General features: G+C 41.2%; 1 protein-coding gene across 4 annotated transcripts in view; it reads left to right on the top strand.

The window, feature by feature from the left end:
- The window catches only part of KIAA1549L (KIAA1549 like), a 139,643-nt gene that overhangs the window by 50,310 nt on the left and 69,987 nt on the right, over positions 1-19,346 (top strand). For 2 of the 4 annotated variants that reach the window (XM_042785341.1, XM_042785339.1), the window contains exons 2-6: positions 10,081-10,428; positions 13,258-13,872; positions 15,260-15,372; positions 16,912-17,131; positions 18,152-18,285. In XM_042785341.1, coding sequence (XP_042641275.1) covers positions 10,081-10,428; positions 13,258-13,872; positions 15,260-15,372; positions 16,912-17,131; positions 18,152-18,285 — 1,430 coding nt within the window. The remainder of the gene's footprint in view (positions 1-10,080; positions 10,429-13,257; positions 13,873-15,259; positions 15,373-16,911; positions 17,132-18,151; positions 18,286-19,346) is intronic. The other 2 variants (XM_042785342.1, XM_042785340.1) reach the window with 2 other exon arrangements.

Below are 19,346 nucleotides of genomic sequence, written 5' to 3'. Positions count from 1 at the left end.
TCAGGAAAAGGATTTTTCTAATCTAAGAAAAAACATCCATTTTACATGGACTCTTTCTATGCAAAAGCTTGTGTTTGTAGTCTCATTCATTGACATAAAGGGGAGTCCTTTCCACAGAAGGAAGTGTCACATTTCATCTCAATATTTTTCTATTAGCTCATTCATGGTAGTGGATCTTATACATTCACTGATTTAACCTTTGTGCATTCTGCGGCCAAGTAATAGAGTTTTTGGATTCAGAAGTGCATTGTATACCAAGATGGAAAAACACTGGTTATTTGGCACAAATCCTAAAGAGAGAATAGAATTTGGACCTGATTATGGTTTTGTTGAATATTTTTAAAAAGGTATGTTATTTACTCTACTTCAAATGTCATGTGATCTTCTCAGACACTCTCTTCTGTGTGACCAGAAAATTTTCTAATCTAAAAATCAATAACGTATTGATTTTTTTTTTTTTTTTTTTTTTTTTAAAACAGTGACTGTCATACTTTGAAAGCATTATCAGTGGGGCAGTACTGAACACTGTGCAGAGAGAGAAAGCAGGACACTTCTGTGTGTGACCTAATGTCCTTCCTGGTCTTCACCTCTTTATCCTTCATTACAGTCAAAGGCCACAGGCAGTGGAAAGATCTTGAGAGTAGTAAAAGACATTGTGGAAGCCTCTGTCCTTGTATTGATCCCATATACGTGGCACTGCTGAGACTGTATCTCTCCTTAGAGAAGATTAAATTCTCTCCTGGTTTATCTTATAAACCAGGAGATAGACCCCAGAGAGGCTCTGCCTTCAAGTCCTTCGGGGCAAGCACAGGGGTGCCCAGTGCACAGCATCCCTGTCAGCCCCTCATGTCTTGGCCTGAAATAGTCACGGGAAAACACAGAGAGCTCATCCTCCCCTGGCCTTGGTGCTTGCGTGTGCGTTGCATCTAGTAACTGTAACTTCAGAGCTCTGAAATGGCTTTATTTAAGTTGAAATTAAGAAGTTTTAGGGTTGTGTGGACATGGTGTCAGGCATTTGGGTTGCATGCTGCTTAGCTACAGCCCCATGATATGCCCTTTCACAGCTGATGGCTCTGCTACATATACATATCAGGTAGAGCTGATAATCAGCAATTCTTGGATTTCATTTTCTTCTCTGAAACTGTTTTGGTCTATAATGTGCAGTAATCCAAGCGCTCTCTGCTCCTAGGCTTGCTCATCTGTAAAATGAGCAGCACTTGGAGGAGTGACCCTTGCACGCTCAGTTGACAGCAGCAGGGGCTGAAGATGCTGGTGCTGCCGACCTGCTTGTTAGAGTCTCTGCTGGGGGCTCTCGCACCTGCAGCACCAGGGGTATGTGCACCTGCACGTCAGTGTTTTGGGGTCCTAACTTGAACTTGTGCTGAAGCCCCCGATGCGGGTGTACCCCTCCGGCGGGGAGCGAAGTTTTGGGCAGGGTGGCAGAAGCTGCCGCCACTGCAGTGGATTGAGTGAGTCACCATCTCAGGTCTGGCAGAGCATGGTCCAGAGGGTCATCTCCACTCGTGGGTTACAGCCTCATGTTACATGCAAAAAGAGATTCACTTGAAGATGTGCTTGGTTTGATGAGCGGAAAGCTTTTTGGCTCAAGGGAACGTTCACAATTACCCAACCAGCATGTCAAAATATATTGTATTATGTAATTTGGTGCACAGTTCAACCTTTTGAAAGCACTATCGTTTCTTTAAAAAGGTTCTGGAGACGGTAATATTATTTTTTCTTTGAATAATAGTAGAGATTCTCTTCAGTCTCCTCTTGTGTTTGATTTTGTGGGGGGAGTTTAGACTGAAAGCTTTATTAAAGGAATTGCTTGTAGTTAAGAAAATACCTTTTTATTACATATAATAAGAAAGCTGTACTATCGTTAACTTATAGTCACTAGTGGAAAAAGTAAGCTCATCCACATTTCCTGTACTTTGCTGAGTAACTCCCAAAGAGCCTAAGCAGATCAGAGTTTGGCCTCAAAACACTTCTCATGCTCATACAGAATTTGGTACCACCCTTATAGTCTGCTCTAGCTCTGGAAATGAAAAAAAAAAAAAAAAGTCCTCTAAAATTGTGACTTGCTTAAATCATGGGATTTTAAAATGTATTATTTTTCTTTTATCCATGGCCACAAGAAATCAGAATTGCCATGTGAAGAATGAAAGCTGAAATAGTAACATAGTCTGCTTCACTTAAGGGAAATTTTTTTGTTACTTTTTTATTTTCCCCTCATAAAAAATTCCCTCAAATATTGTAAGTCTCAAGGTAAAATAATGACAACTGGCAGCTTTGGTATTGCACATTCCTAAATGATGTTGAATTTTTTTGCTACACTCTTCATTAAATCATCTATACTGGTGCTAACAGTATCTATATAAACTTCCCTGAATAAACACAATTCTTTTACAAAAATTTATATAAATGTGGGTTTACAAATAAATAAGCAGTCTGCTAAAGCAGGCTGTCAGGCTTTCAGGAGCATTCATCCTAAAAGTGGTGCTGAATAAGCAATGAAAATGAAAAATTTAAAAAAATTAAATATCTATGTCATTCATTCACTTAAATTCTGTGAATAGTCTGATAAACTCAAGCAGAAATGGTGACAGGTACATTCAGCGGAAGCAAAGACAAGAACTCCCCTAGCACATTCTGGTTTCTATAGGATTATGTGCAGTTATGCTGCAGCACTGCGTGGCGATGAAATCTTCCTCTGCCATGCTGCTCCTTCCTGGATTTCCTAATGATACGGCTGAACATCTGCTCTGTGAATACAACATGCAGCTGATGCAGCTGGAATTGCCGGTGGCAGAATTGTTTCTTCGATGACAGGACCGTGTTATTTTGCCCTGGCTAATCTATTGTCTCTTATACTGCTCTTCACCTCCATCCCCGCTTGCTGGATGCAATTAAAGGATCCTGGCAGAGCTGCCTGTGTGGCGAAGGAGACACGTTTCACCCCCAGGCAAGGCTGGCACTTGGTGCAAGTCACACCAGTCTGTCGGTTCCTGCAGCAATATTGATGACAGCCGTGAAGCATTTGCAGGCTCGGCTCGGCTCTGCTCTCCCGAATCCCAGCCAGCTTACATTTGGGCTGGGTAAGCAATGAAGGCAAGACATGGTGAAGACAGGAGAGAAGTACATTTTCATTGCATCCCTATATTTTTCATTTCCTAGCTAAAAGGTTCCCCTCGGTGCAGAGCTTTGCTGGTACATTTCCCTTGGTACCCAAAGGGAATTCCGCCCACAAGAGAGGGGAAGGTGCACAAACTGTCGTATCAGAAGGGCTGCTGCTTTGATTTTCCCATGAGCAAAAATATGGCCGTGCAATTGAAATGACTGAATATTGTGTCCAAAGATTTTTTTTTTTTTGGTACTTGTTATAAGCTTCAAACTTTTCTTTGTTGAGAAGAAAACTTTGTGCGATATGGCACCTCCTCATACAGTTTTTTCTTACTGAAAAGCTGTTTCATTTAAACAGACTTCTCATGTCATGGGGACAAAATATTTTTCCTGGTTGTGAAAAATAAATTAATAATAGTTTTCAGATGTTGTTTTCTAAGATCACTGGGAAGAGGGCTTCTTTTGATAGGAGATGGTGCTTGTTTTTAGTGACTGGCTCTTGTAACTGTTGATTATTACAGGTAAACAGAGTCTAGGATGTGAACCACCTCAGGTGCTGGAAAGGTCTGTGTTTTAATCCTCCACGTCAGAATTTTGGGTTTGGAAGGTCAATATCTAATTTGGGAAGTTACAACTGAAACAAATGTGAGAATCAATTATTGTAAACTTTCCCCAGAATCTGTGTAAAGAAGCTGATATTAAGGAGGCCACAGAACAGGATTTATTTTGCTGGTTTATATGCCTTTGCTCTTTTGAGAAAGTTAGTGCAATCCCGAGGAACCAGTTTTCTTTACCTCTCCACCATCCATTTCTGACATAGTAGCTGTGGGTTGGCAGCTGCCAAAAATTAGTGGATTTGCGTTCTCCCCTCCACTGCACTGAGCGAGGAGGGCAATTCCTCTGGGGGCTAACCCAAACCCTGGTGACCACAGAAACGGGCACGGCTCTGGGAGTGAACCCGGGCTCAGGCCCTGTGTGTGTAGGTAGGCTTTTTGACGTGGCCAGAAATTATTTACAGGTTCAGTGTTACGCAAAAGGTGTGAAATCAAGCTGCAAATGTCTTTGTGGAATGGTGCCAAAAGTGAGATGTATGGGATGCAGAAGTTGTGATGTAATATTTTCATTGGTGTATGACTGGAGTAACAGATGTTATGAAAGCATAATTAAGTTTTACTATTCTGCACAGTGACATTTTGATATGCTACATAGCTATTTTTATAAATGCTTTGCTGAGTATTTGTGTCTTTTATTGGTAGCATATTTTATGTCCTTTGACCTGTGAAATCTGCATTCCTTGGGCCATTTTTCCAATTGTAAACTATTAAGGAATTAAAAAAAAATCATTTTAGGAAACTGAAGTGGCTTAGATAACACACATAGTGATGCTATCATCATACTGTGTAGATTTAATATTCTTCAACAGAAGTAAATTTCATAACCCTGAGTAGGGTGATGCCTTTTTCCACTGGTGTAACAGAGGTTCTTTTTCTGTTTATTTCCATATCATATCCCATATCAGTCACATCTGACTTTTGATCACTCAGTCTCTCATGGTAAAATAATAATAAGCAGGGAACTTCATACTTGTGAGAAGGGAAAAAAAAATGTGTTTTTTGATATAATAGTGGCATTGTTTTTAAGAGTTGATGCAGCCTTAGGATAGTGCTATCTATTGCTGGGTAGACTGGGTTAAAGTGGTAAATAGTCTCTTTCAGCAGTCCTTACCTTGTAAGTAGATTGTTATTTTTATGTATGTTTGTAAGTAGCAGTGTTTCTCACAAACTGATTTTTTTTTTTAAAGTTATCTTTGTAATCACTTTAGGCCCATATAAAATCCAGATTGGTTATGTAGTTTCATGTTTAGATTTCTACTGTGATTTAGATGACTATAGTTACTCTTCCACAGATAAAATTAATTTGAAAATTTAAATCCTGTCTTCAATATGCTGAAGGTTATGAAAAGATACATACCTGATTTATAATGGGATGATGTCTTGATCAGTCATACAAAAAAATTTCTAAGTGTCCTCCTTATCAACTTCACTCTTAAATGTTACTAATTCAGTTGATCTGTGAGTAATGAAATGGAAGTCAAGACAATAAAAATCTTCTGTCGTTGAAGATACCTTTGAGTTGATATTTCATAATGGCTCAGAAGTGGCAAAACAATATTTCTCAGCTGCCATGACAGTGAGGGAAGCTCTGGATAGTCATTATGTTTCCTTCAGTAGAGTTGTAGGCTGTTATTCAGTTGAAGTTCTCAAACTTTTTTTTTTTTTTTAGAGTTTTTGTGGAGGGAAATGTTTGAATCCTGACTTTTTTTTTTTTCTTAATTTGTTTGTTATGCAATTGGAGCTGAATTCATTTTGTAAGCATGTTGACAAACTGCTACTCATCTATCCCAAGAGGAGCTCTGCTGTTGCGGCCCTACAGGCTTCTCTGCGGCTGCTCCTAAGAGTACATGCTGCGGCATCCGCAGGAGGCTCACCTTGCTCATTATGGATCTGTGCCTTATTATGGCATAAAGCAAACAGGACCATGGTTTCAAATATTAGCAGCACAGATAAGCAATTTGATCTCTTCATATGCTGCACTGGTGTGGCCCCACTTTGAGTACTGTGTGCAGTTTTGGGCATCTCAGTATATGAAGGACATCAAACTGTTAGAGTGTGTCCAGAGTAGGGTGACAGAGACAGTGAAAGGCCTCAAGGGTAAGACTTACAAGAAGCAGCTGAGGTCACTTGGTTTGTTCCGCTTGGAGTCTGAGGGGTGACTTTCTCACAGTCTACAACTTCCTCGTGGGGGGCAGTGGAGGGAGAGATGCTGATCTCCTCTCTCTGGTGACCAGTGATAAAACACAAAGAAATGGAACAAAGCTGCGTCAGGGGAAGTTCAGGCTGGACATTAGGAAAGGTTCTTCACTGGTTGGTCACTGGAACAGGTTCCTCATGGAAGTGGTCATGGCACCAAGCCTATCAGAGCCTAGCATCGTCTAGATGCTCAGAGTCTATGGTTTAGTTTTAGGTAGCCCTGTGGGGAACAGGGAGTTGAACTTGCTGATCCTTACAGGTCCCTTCCAACCTGAGATTTTCTATGATGCTATGAAATATAGATCTTACAGGCATGGCAAATAGATAGGCATTCTCATTAGCTACTACTTTTTTTCCAGGGGAGATTTGCTTACCACCTAGTTGTCTCACTAGAAATAACCAAACATGTGTGAAGAATAACATGCAACTGTGGTGTCTCAGGAGCAAGGGCAGAAGTTGGACAATAAGTGAGACTTCTTGCTCCAGAGGTGTGTAATTCATTATCCTTTATTACCGTCAGTCCTTAGATGTATGCATCACCTTCAACCTTCAGACAGGCACAGGGTGACTATGATAATGTGCTATCCCTTTTACTTTATTAGACGTGGGGTGAGGGGAGATGGTGGCCTTCCTCTTGGTCACCTCAGTGCTCTTCTTTAGTCCCTGTTAATCCTTTAGGTGCGCCCAAAAGGGCTTAAAAATTATAAAGCTGTGGTTTTCTCTAAGCAGGATCAATTTTTTCTCATTATTGCAAATGGAAAGATCCCTAATCAATGATGGCTGCTGTAATGAGGTTACTGCTAAGTGGGTATTAGGATTGTTGGAGGGGTGGTTAGTCAGTAGCCTGAAGTATGGTAGAATAACAGGTAGTCCTGAAACAAGAGAAACAGCTGCTGTACAAGAAATAGCGCAGTGCACAATGCATGCAGAATGCAGTTTTCATTGTGACTTCCTTGTTTATTTGAATTGGTTGTCTTCTTTCATCATGTGTTTTCAACTGTTAATAGATGTAGAAGAAAAATATTTTCCCCATGTTCGTCCCTTTCCATGATACAGTCTTGGTTTGCACAGTATCTGATAAGGATCTGTAGTTGTTGATATCATCCTACCAGTTCTCAAGCAAAGAGTATGTACTACATTTTGAACTCCGTGTACTGGGAAGATAATTTTGCCTTTTGCACCTTGTGTCTGGATACTACCAGGATGTTGAATTTATGGCAGAGGTTTAAAATAGATACTGATATTTTTCCATAAAGGTAGACTCAAAGAAAATTTGCTGCAGTGGAGTGCCAGCTTTGTATATTGGTTACAGAATATTGTATATTTTTTTTAAACCTTCAGTAACTCAAGAGCTTTACTTCATTAATGGACATAAACAGAAAAATTGCCAGTTGGTGTGGAATGGAAGAAACAGGAACTGAAGGACTAGAATTAAGCAGTGGTTAGAGGACATTTTTATTCAGTGTTTTATCTTCTTTGCATTATTTGAGCTTTCCTTTATGACTTGTCAAAATGTGGTAACATCAATTCAATGTTGTTTTTTTTTCAGGTTTATATTGTCTCTCTGCTCATAATCATTCTCATTAAGCCAAAGTGTGAAGAAATATATGAGGAATGATGCAGACTGTGTGCGGATTGATGTTGACAGATTTTGCTGTTTTAGAAAGCAAGAAACATTGATTTGTTTAATTCCCCTTTAGAACTCATGTTTGCTAAGTACTAGAAGAAATCCCATGTTTTCATGGAATTCACTTTGCAGTACGGCCTTTCAGTTCTGAGGTGAAACAAGATGGTTTGGGGTGTAACAGGTTGGGTAATGATGACTTCATCAGCTATGATGACCTCACAGAAATTTAAACTGCAGATTGCAGAAGGCCTGATTTTGCGAAGTGCATCATCTAGTTCTTAATTCCAAGCATATGTTTAAATCCATTCTAGTTGAGCAAAAAACCATGTTGTATTCTTTCCTACCTTCTAGTAAAAAGATGCCTGACTGTAATGGGGAAGGAAAAGCCACCAAAACACAGTCTAAATCACAGTGTGCCTCTCAACATATGGTGGAGCACATAGAATATTAGAAATCAGGCCACACCAGTCATTTAGGACTCCGGTCCCCCAGTTGACACGTCAGCAGCCATGGTGCAAATACAAAAGCATTACTTTTTGTGCTGCAAACCTCTCCTGGTGGTCAGGTTCCCTGGTGGACTCTGCAGCCTCCTGTTTCAGCCTGCTGATCTTCTGGTACAGCTTCATAAAGGCTGATTTGGCTTCCCTTTAGCTGGCTTATCTCTTGTTTCTGTAGGTAGCCCTGTGTCTGCCTACCTTTGCTTTTCTCCAAAATGCTAGTGCACAAGTCAGCTTGTGTTAAGGTAAAGGCCTGGGGACTCTTTTGATTTCTAGGAAGGCAGAGCTCTGTTGTGTTACCCATGCTGGAGCTGCTTACCTAAAACAAGTTGCTTCTGGATTCAGAATTCATTGTTGCGTTTCAGTGGAGGAAAGGTAATAATGGCCATTCTTCATTGTGGCTTAATATAGCCCTTAAATACAGGGATAAAAGGGAATCACAAAATCATAGAATGGTTTGGGTTGGAAGGGACCTTAAATATAATTTAATTCCAACACCCCTGCCATGGGCAGGGACACCTTCCACTATATCAGGTTGATCAGGAAGATCTGTGGTTCGTTAGTTTGTTTTGATTCTTTTGTTTTGTTTTGTTTGTTTGTTTGTTTTTGTTTTGTTTTTGTGGGTTTTTTTTGTTTGTTTGTTTTCTGGGTGGTTTTGTAGAGTGAAAAATCCACACTGAACATAATTCCAGCATGTTCCTGTTGAATGCACACAGGAGCCTGAAGGAACTAGTCTAATCATCTACTTTGGCCTGCGCATATGGATGATGGGCGGTGTAACACAAGGGTATCGCAATAAAGAAACTTAGCTTTAAATAGGTGCAGCGTGACCCATTTTCCTCTCTTGTGCTGCATGGTGTTCTGCTGCCGGCTTCTGTTTGTGTGGGCTGATCCCCTTTGGTGCTGTTGACTCTGTTGCCCCCCTTGGATTTGGTGGTGGCTGGATCTAACATCCCACCAATTTTATAACCGTGTATCTCAAGGTCTGCCCCTGCTTACTCTTCCTTGCCATTAGACCGGAGTTATTTGTAGGGGTATGGAGGAGGTTGGCATCCTCTGTGCCTGATCCAGATGCGCTGCAGTTGGAGGGCAGGACCTAGCTCTGTGCTTTGCCTCAGTTTAGCTATGCAAGGGGACACAGCTTGGCATGGTAGCAAGTGCCAGTACTGAGTTTTGATCTATTATCTTGGCAGGGGGAGAGGAAAAAAAAAAACCCTTAAATTTTACTCTTGAGTGAATCTTAATCTTTAAATTAGTAAGAATGTGAGATTTCCCATGGTACAATTTTAGAATAACTGTAATCATTTTAAGAAAACAAAGCCTAGGAACATTATGGTGTTGAATGTAGAGTAAACTGGTGTTCGAAAGGATGCGTTGTACATCTGTATGTATCAAAAAAAGAGTTTAATTTCCTAATTTGTTTTGGATCTTGCCCCCCTTTCCTCATGTTCATCCCTGGTTTATTTTCTTCCTTTTGTGTCTATAATTGCATGCATTATTAGAACTGGCAAGATGAGCACCTCCAGATGCATCCTACAGGAACGCAGCCAATGCTGACTCTATTCCCATGTCAGACTGCATGCCAAGCCAGTGAAGCTTGGTTGTCAAAATCTGTACCCTTTCAACACTGCTTCTAAACCCATCTTCTCACATAATATTTTGACATAGGGTTACTGATGATAACCTCAAGAATTGTCCCAGGCTTAAGAAGATATCTTATTATGTTGAACCATTCCACTTAAAAGCAGTATTTTGAAATAGTACAGTCTAGGAAGCTTTTCTTATTCTGTCAGTTGAAACGATTTGAGGGTGTTCATAATGTCATATACCTTTCACTGGTTTTGTGGGTTTTGTGTTTTTTTTTTTTTTTTTTAACTCACTCTGAATTTTTATGCCCTCTGAATACAAAAAAACTTCACTAATTATACTAAACATAATGCATTTTGCATTGTGATTTGTTGGAGCAAGACAACTCCTCTTCCTTTTGGGGAAGAATATATTCATTTTGCGTATTATTTTGCAGGTATCAGGCAACAGCATATCAACATTGCTCCTTCTAAAGGACCTTTTCCTAACTGGAGAACTATACTATCACCAACACGGCCTTCCACAGAAACTAAGACTTCCTCAGTATCTGATATTTCTATGGGACAGACTTTGGAGAATGCCAACTTGCTTCAGATGATAAAAACAACACTGACTGGTACACGTACCAGGACTTTGGATCAAACTCATCTGTCACCCACTCTTTATCAAGGTAGTGGAAACAGTGCATCCCAGGAACCTGCTGAAGTTTCAGCTGAGTCACCTCTGAGGTCATCGTCTCAAGACACAGATGAAGCAGCTGCTGTATCAGGTTTGCTTCAACTTGGTATGTTTCCCACATTGTCCACTACACCATCAGTGACACATTCGAGTACAGCTGTGCCATTTCAGCTAATACCATTAGAATCACCCTCCATTTCAAAAGAAAGCACATCAGGATCAGACATGCTTGCTGCTGTTCCATCACCATCATTCTCCTCATTGGTAATTCAGTCACCTCATACCATTAACTTTTCTAAACCAGCTGTACTGGCCATCAAAGTTCCTTTGTCTGCAGATCCTGAAGGTTTCTTCAACACAGATTCAGCCAGGTCACAGGTTAGTGAAAGCAGAAATAGTCCTCTGAGCACAGTCCCTGTACTACATTCCAGTATGGTGAATCACAGAAGGGGTCCCGGGTTGTTTATCGGTACCATACCTTTCAATCTCTTTGGATCAACAACAGTGCATTTCACAGAAATAGTGGGAAAAGGGTCTCCTTCAGAAAGGACCCCTTTTTTGTCTGTATACTCTGATATTCCTGTGTCAAAAACCTATCAGTCTTCCCTGCCAGTAACTTCCAGAAGCCTGTCACTGTTTCCTAATGAGAGTATGTCTAATGTATCTTCTGCTGGAGTAAAACCAGTCAGTCAGCCATTTAAGGCAATATTGACTGACAGAAATAGTGATATCACTCCTCTGTCATCATCAGTTTTTCAGGATAAAGCAGAGGTTTCTACATCAGTCTTCCATTCTGTGGGTATTCCACATCTAATACCACAAACGAGTTATCCTCAGGCTTCCACAGCACTGACTAATTGCACTACCAGTGCACCTTTCATGTCTTCAGCTTCCAAGAGCCTGTCTGAGTTCTCCAGCTCAACAGAGAGCACACCTTCCCTTTCATTGCCAAAATCATTTATTCCAGATGCACAGCATGCTCGCAATGTAGTGATGCCAGTACCAGCATTTAGAAGTGGAACAGATTTTCTCTTTAGAAATGCAGCATATCCCTCTTCAGGAAGCACAAAGTCTCCCTTGCTAACTGAGACAAATGACACCTTTACTAGGAGAGGACGCAGAAACAGTCCCAGCACAGGAGCAGCCAATGAAGATACTTTGCAAATCCCCTTAACTGTTTCCTCACAGCACTCGGTAGTGACTCTGAATCAGACTTTTGCAGAAGACTTGACTGATGGAGGTTATCAGGCAAAAAGCATGCGATTGCCAACTGCTTCTGCCCATACTCTCCCAACTTTTGATGGCTTTCCTGTGGCAAGAACAACTCAACAGCCTTTCACAGGAGGGGTGACAGCAAAGATGTCCATGAACTTTAACGCTAACAGTGTTCTGCCTTACGGATTTCAGCTTTCCAAAGTTTTTCTCGATACCCAAACAAGTAAATTCCTCAAAGGATCAAAGATACTAGATAGTGTTTTGGAAACAGCCATAACAAGTCCTGATCTAGCTGCAGTGCCATTAGTTACTTCCACTACAAACCTTTCAAAACCTGAACCTACTATCACAAATACATCTGCTACTAATATCTTTGTGATTGCACATCTTCCACCTGGAGGTGCAGAAAGTCCAGATGTAACTGCAAATGAAGACAGAAATATGAGAGCACCCACTGTTGTGACTCCACATGCAGAATATTCACATCCAAGAGCTTTAAATGATTTTACCTCTGATCAGACTTCACGTTCAGTTTATAGAAAGCCACTCACCTCTGTCGTGCCTCCAGTGTGGGGTACACCGCCATCACTCGTTTCCATGACAATGGTGATGGACAGCCACAGTTCCAGCTTTTCCGAGATTTCAAATGCAGACTCTGAAAGCAATTTAGATCCTGTCAGCTCTCCTGAAGTTGCAACTTTGACTTCTAAGTGGACCGATACAACATTACTGTCTTCAGCTGGCATTAGTATTCCTTCGGTAAAAACTTCATTCAAAACGTCAATAAGAGGAGTTCCTCCAAGTGCTTCTGCATTGGAAACTGAGTACCATGCACCATACTCAGTAGTTTCAAGTCTGCAAATGAAAATTAATAGAAATACTCAGTCACTCTTCTCCACCCCGTCAGCAAACTATACATATGCAAACTCTAGTCAAAACATTTCAAATTCACACATTGCTGGAATGAAGTCAAATAGTTTTCCAGAATTTGATGTAGATGCATTTGCACTGAAAACATCTCCTGTTCAGTATTCATCCCCTGCTACCACTCTGAGAGTGCCTGACCCCTTGCAAAGCAAGCATGGAAGCACAGCTGAAAACATTGCTAATTTAGTTACTGTTGGAGACATTAATATCAGTATACACTATGAAGTACCTCTCCGTTCACATGTGCCTTCTGTTAATGATACAGGTGCTTTCCCTAGCTCTCTAGAATCACAAACAACTGATGCTGGAAAGGTTACTTTATTGACAAAAACCTTAGGCACAACACCAACAGTGGCTTTTCAGCTCACTGACAACTTGACTCTTTCAGCCAGCAAGGAAAACGGTGCCATCCATGATACACTGCCAGCTGAGTACCCCTCTCCTGTAACCAAGCCTTCTACCTCAACTCTCTTGCACAATTTTATTACAGAAGACAACATTGGTTCTGGAAATTTGGCAGAATTTGCAGATAACCAATTAGAGTCCTCTGGATTTTTGGTTACAGCTGATAAAAATCCAGCTATGTTTAGTGTGGAGGAGTGGGACACAAGTGCTACAAAACATAGTTTAGTTCCCAGTAATATAGGTAATAAAGTTACCAAGGGCATCCCATTGCAAACCCCTACCACCAGTGCTCTGCAGTCAGTCATCATAACTTCTGTCCATGCATCACCAACACAACTAACTTCTCCTTTTTTGTCAACAACCAACTTTACCCATTCTGTCATTACAGTGTTATCTGGAGTATCTTCTGGTGCAATACCTACAGTAGGAACTTCAGAAGCAAAACCACTAACAAGAAAATCACCTCCAACTTCACCAGTGCCAGCTTCTTCCTTCCTTTCTCTAGGCACTGAAAACACACCTTTGCCATCTGTGATGGCTTTAAGCACACCGATACTGACACTAACAAAAAATAACACTGCCACAAAATTGACATCAGATCTAAGTTCAGTAGGAACACATACAGATTTTCCTTTTGCATCAAGAAACACAACTATATCACCTGTGGACATGACAGCTATGTTCATAACCCCTAAAAGCAGCATGGTCACTGCTTCCACGCTTGCACCCACAGCACACATACCAAGGCAGATAGAAACAGCAGTAACTGACACCCAGAAGTTCCCAAGCTCAGAAATCACCAAAACGTCAACCCCGTATCCACTGACAATTACAGCAGCTTTGACGTCTATTACAGCATCAGCGAAAACAACTAGGCTTCCCCCTACTCCAGTGGAAAACACCTCTGCTCCTCCTGAAACCACATCAGCCGCCGCTTTTGCTAATATGACAGCAGCTCCTCCCCTGGATTGCCGCCTCTCCAGGAACCTTATGGTTAAAACAGGTATGCACAGCCACTGAGTTTGCTGGAAGGATCTTGCTTGTCTCTGAGGGGCAACTGGTGATGAGTGGGAAACACAATCAAGTGTCAAATAACATGGGGGCATTAGTGATTAATCTGGGGACGAGGCTGCTGGACTGACAAACCAGACAGGTAAAAGCTGGGTTGCTAGATAGGAATGGTGTTAGCTTTATTTGTAGCTTGGATTTTACAATAAATGTGTAGTGAGATCAGGGACTCTGAAGTTCAGTGGGTTACTGCAGGGATCTAGCAGAACCACTCGTGTGGAGGGACAACCCCATATGACATGAGGGTTTGGTCCCCCTGCTCTGCAGTAAGGAGCCCGTTACTGAAGAAGATGGCGCAGTAACCTGCTGTAGTCTGTGGCCTTGTTTACATATGAGTACCTAATTCTGCCTTTCTACAAACATCTATTATATCATTAAAGATTCATTTGAAAATAATGTTTAGTATTTAATATTGTACGCTTCAAAGTGGGAGGATATTGAGCTTTCCATGTGAACAGTACCACTTCTGGATCTAGTTGTTTTTTCACAGACAGCTTTTCCTTAGCTATGAGAATTCTAAACTAAAGGGGTCTGGAGAGGTCCCTTGCCCAGGCTTCATGTGGACTGCTTATGGTAGCTCAGTGCAGCACCAGAAGATGTGTGTATCTTGGAGATCTCAGCGAAGAAAAATAGCTACATGAAAGGGTTTATGACCTTGTATAAACCTGAATGATACTGGGGACAATGGAAGAAGTAGCTTTTGGACCTGATGTGTGTTTAGTAGCAGCTAAATATCTACATCAGTAGCATGATGAGCACAACAACTATTTCTAAAAGTAGCTTGTGTACAGTATATGATTGAAAGTACTTAAGCTATAAAACTCTTTCTGCAAATTATAAAAGAAAAAGCTATCAATAAAGTTAATAAAGAAAGTGTACAGACATGTCCTAAATGGAAAATAATTGTAGCAGTGGAGTAACACGTTTCTTTGTTTATTTAAGTCTGGCCACGAAGGTATGAAGCACTTGTCCTTTAGGTAGGCCTGCCTGTGCAGCCGCAGCTCAGTCCCCTGGGCGTGCTGCACCAATCTGTCTGCAGGCAATTGAGTGGTGTCAGACCTCACTTAGAAAGGCAGCATGGCAAAGACTTGTTGCTAAAGAAATTGCATTTGTTAGACCACACTCTGCAAACAATGGGCATTTGCCATGGGATGAATAGGGATGCTACTGAGCCCCTGCAGTTTTTGCTGCCTTTGGAGCTGCTGCAAATCCTAGCTGCTTTGGTGATCTCCACCCAGCTAGCTTAGTGTAAAACAATTTAAAAAAGCAAATAGTAGCATGGTAATGTGTCAAACCAACACGTGACTTTTGTTGTTCCACAGTTCTGTTTCTGAACACGAGGAGGATGCTGATCAGCAATGCCTTCAAGGAGAGTGTGAGAAAAGGACTCAACCAAGCGCTGAGACAAGCTTTCAACCAAAATGTCAGTGCTCAGGTAAGCATGCTGGGCTTGCCTGCATGATCTCACCAAAACAGCTCTCCCACCAAGAGAATCCCAGCTGGCTGCAGATCCAGTGGTGTCTTTGGATGTAGGAAGCCTCTTGGAGGGGACCACTGAGCTTTTCCTATGGAAAGCAGGCATGGGTGGCACCCACTCTGGGCTCTGAAAATATAAGGACCGCCCCAAAGTTTTTACCACTTTATTTGATGAAGTAGAAGAGAGAAATGCAAATTTATTTTTGCTATGTTCTGGGAAACAACTACTGAGAGCAGTTTCCTTCTCCCCTTGCACCTCAGGAACATCTCCTGTTCAGTTGGCCAAGTATTCCTGTGCTCAGCCTGCATCAATGGCAAGAGCAGGGCTGGTAAATGGGGTGTTGCTGCTGTCAGTCCACTCCCTGTCTTGAAAACCCAGTATCTGACAAGTACAATTCCACAGGGATGAAAGTTCTGAGCAGGGAGAAAGCATGTTGTATTGAAAGTAAATGAGGAAGATGTATTCATCACCTTGCAGCTAAACTGCATGAACCTCTGCATTGCTGCGTGTAAGAGCAGGCTTAGGTGGATTGCTGGGGCACTCTTCTCTGCAACACAGGTTTCCGTGCATTTGGGCAGGAGTTGGAGCTGAGTCCAAAGCTGTTATAAGTTATACTCACCAAACCACTAGGAAAGAAAAAAAAGTAATTTTGCTCAAAATAGAGTGCATCAGGTTGACTTCTGTCCTCATGCTCTATGGCTGCAAGTTTGGATGATGTTGGTTGGTTTGTATATTCCCGAGTCTCAGCAGCATCAGTAAAAAATGTCAGGTTTAATTCCCTCACTTTCTTGTAAACCTGAAAGAAGCTGCCCTTTTCTAACCAAGGAAACCAGCTAAAAGTTAGTGTGGAGGACCAGTTCCAGGGCTTACATTTTTTGGAAAATACAGAATTTTGAGGTAAATCTTAACTCATGGTTTGGCTCACATTGAGTTCATTCTTGTGGTTTGTCATTTCCACTCATTTAAGTGATAGCTTAACCATCTGGGACAGTATAGGAAAAGAGTATAGAAAAATAGTATAGAAGAGACAGTTGAGGTTGAAGAATCAAACACTGGAAACTTTTGTCTTTCAAAAATCTGTCTCCAAATCTGCAATGATGGACACATGCACAAAGTCAAAGTACAGGTATGAAGGAGGAGCTGGAAGTTCTATGGATTCTCTGTATTTTTACATTCATAAGTAAAATGCCCCACTATCTACACATAAATTAAGCCCCAGCCTAGATCAGAGATATGTGAGCTGTGGTAGCAATACTGCACTGCTTCAATTCAGAGCACATTTTTCATGGGCTGGGTCTAAAGCTCCCTGAGCAGTTCTGCTAATGCTAAATGCTATGTCTGATACGACACTAACTGCTCCTGTCGAGTTTATAGGGGCTTACAGAATAAAAACCCTGCAAGGGATATATAATCTGGATGAGAAGTGTCATCAAATAGTGGTTGAACTGCAAACAAAATGGAAAGAAAAAAAATAAAATGTTTCCCTGTATGGTTTAGGTTGAAATCCTGGAGCAATCTAGTAATGTAACAGTTGGTTACTACGTTACACGGGGCAGACTGGTTTTTATGCCAGCTGCTGTAATTGAAAGGCTTCTTGCCTATGGCATCAGCAACGCCACAGCAGACATAAAGCAGCACGTGCCGCATCTCCAGTCCGTGGTGGCCCTGGCCTTGCCGTGGAAGCCCCTTCCCGCCTACCACTTCCAGCTGAAAACAGGTGAGCATGCTCCTGCCTGTCCGTGCCCGGGTTGTGCGTGCGTTAATAGTTCAGGGCGCAGGGACAGGGCTTCTCCCCCGCCTTCCCCACCCTGCCTTGGCCCCCGCTCTGCGCTGCAGCAGCAGGACAAGCTCTGCTTTAGGTTCATGTGTTGATGTTCCTGGCATGAGCGGGACGGCCGGTGTGTAGATCCTTGTCATGCATGGTGTGCTCGGTCACCTCTGTTGGCACGGCTGTGAAATGAAGTGGCGTTGTATTAGGGAGCAGTCATGCCAGTATGCTTCACTAAGGCTTGGAGTTTGGTTAAAATGGACTATAACTGACGAGTTGTGCAGTAACCAGTGTGTTTCTTTTGAGGACGGTCAGATGAGAAACATGACTACATGATATATGTATATATCGTTCTGACTGGACCCAGGGTTGCTGTGTAACCCTCTGTGCCGTAGCAAGCATCAGTGCAGAACAGCTGCAGTGCAACAGAACAGCATAAGCTACGAGAGGGCAGAGTGTGCTGTAAAACAATGTATTTCATTGTAAAAAAATTTCTTATGTGTGTGCGTACATGTTTATATACACATACTTATTGCCATTACCCTGTTAAGAACATTTTTTATTAGCACAAACAGAATGAGAATCAATATTATGATTTGATTATGTCTTGCAAGAGCAAAGGACCTGCAAGATTTAAGAGTATAGCTTGTGTTTTAGAATGATTTCACTTACTACCTGGCTCTGAGTAAGTATTTGTACAGTGAACTGGTCTTACCATCTTATATATCACTGCAGAAACAATTTCTGTTTGTTTGTGGAGAGTATCAGCTCTAATAATGCAATTTAACTCTTACGTTTTGTCTTCATTAAGGCTGATTTACTGCAGTGCTTGAATGACGTAAACTGACTTTATGTGGCATTATTTTCACCTGCTTAATTTGTAAATTGGTCATCTTGCTGTCAGACATTACAGAAATTATGCAACCAAGAATATTTTGTCCACGTATGAGTACATTTTTCCTTTTCCAGAGCTGCAGTTTGTGGGTCAAACAGACAATATACACTCATGCAAATTTGTTCAGACCATGGAGCAACGGTTACAGAGAGCATTTCAGGATGCTGAAAGAAAGGTTTTAAACACCAGCAACAATTTAACAGTTCAGGTACAATGTTGCATGCTTTGCCAGTGCCTGTTGCCACATTCTCTGGGTTATTCTTTCCTATGTGCATGCTTGTATTTCAACATAATATCTTTTATAGCCACACTGGAAATAAGTTTATTCTTTCATCTGAAATAAGATTGTTTTATATATTGCAGAAAAACTGATAAATGCATGATTTGTAGAAGACAGTGAAATTCAAATTTGTGAAAATAACAGTAACAGTTTGCAGTTAAATTGTTTAGGTGACATTCAAATAAAAATAAATATATACTTTCTTCTGAATTTATGTTTTTACTGAATATGTTATTCTGACACATTAGTTGCTCTTAGTGGGGCTGTTCAGGTATAAAGATAATGTCACATGTAGCTGTTTGTAAGACTTAAGCTAATGGAATGTATTTCTTTATTTTTTGTGTGCATTCCAGTTCTGCACTTGCAGACTCAAATTCACTGTTAAGGACCTGATTCTTGCAGAATTGTATATGTTTAGTGGGCCATCAGCCTTATGCTCTATGTCATACTTCAGGAATAAGTAAATTGTCATCTGGGTGATATTATGATACATATTTGATGAATGCTGTTGGCTCTACCTTACAGTATCAGTGGCCAAAAAACATCCCTCTTGTCCTAAGGCATGAGTTCTGAGAAAACATATTTTTTTCCATTCCCACCTTGCCTTTGCCTCTCTGCTTCCTCCATAAAACTGGTGTTTGAGGATCTGATCCAGTATTCACTAAATAGAATTGGTCCTTAAATGCAGTCACCAGATCTGGGCTCAGGAAGAGACTGGTGTAGAGCTAAAGTGGGGAGAAGAGCCAATAATCATATGATGCTAGGAACAGAGAAGACATGGTAGCCCTTTATTTCATACGGAAAAGGTGTAGGTCTACATAACTTCACTAGGAAGGCAGCAAAGAGAACAAGATATACCGGCTGAATCCCTCTGTATCAAATACTGAACACTTTTTTTGCTAAGCATCCTCTCCCTCATCTTACACTTTCTGGTAAAAAACAGGGAAAAATATTTTCAGTGCGGACTGCACCTTCTCTGCCTGCTGCTG

Source organism: Tyto alba, unplaced genomic scaffold, assembly GCF_018691265.1.
Source record: "Tyto alba isolate M040663 unplaced genomic scaffold, T.alba_DEE_v4.0 Super-Scaffold_8, whole genome shotgun sequence".
Classification (NCBI taxonomy): Eukaryota; Metazoa; Chordata; class Aves; order Strigiformes; family Tytonidae; genus Tyto; species Tyto alba.
This window is presented reverse-complemented; position numbering and strand designations above follow the sequence as displayed.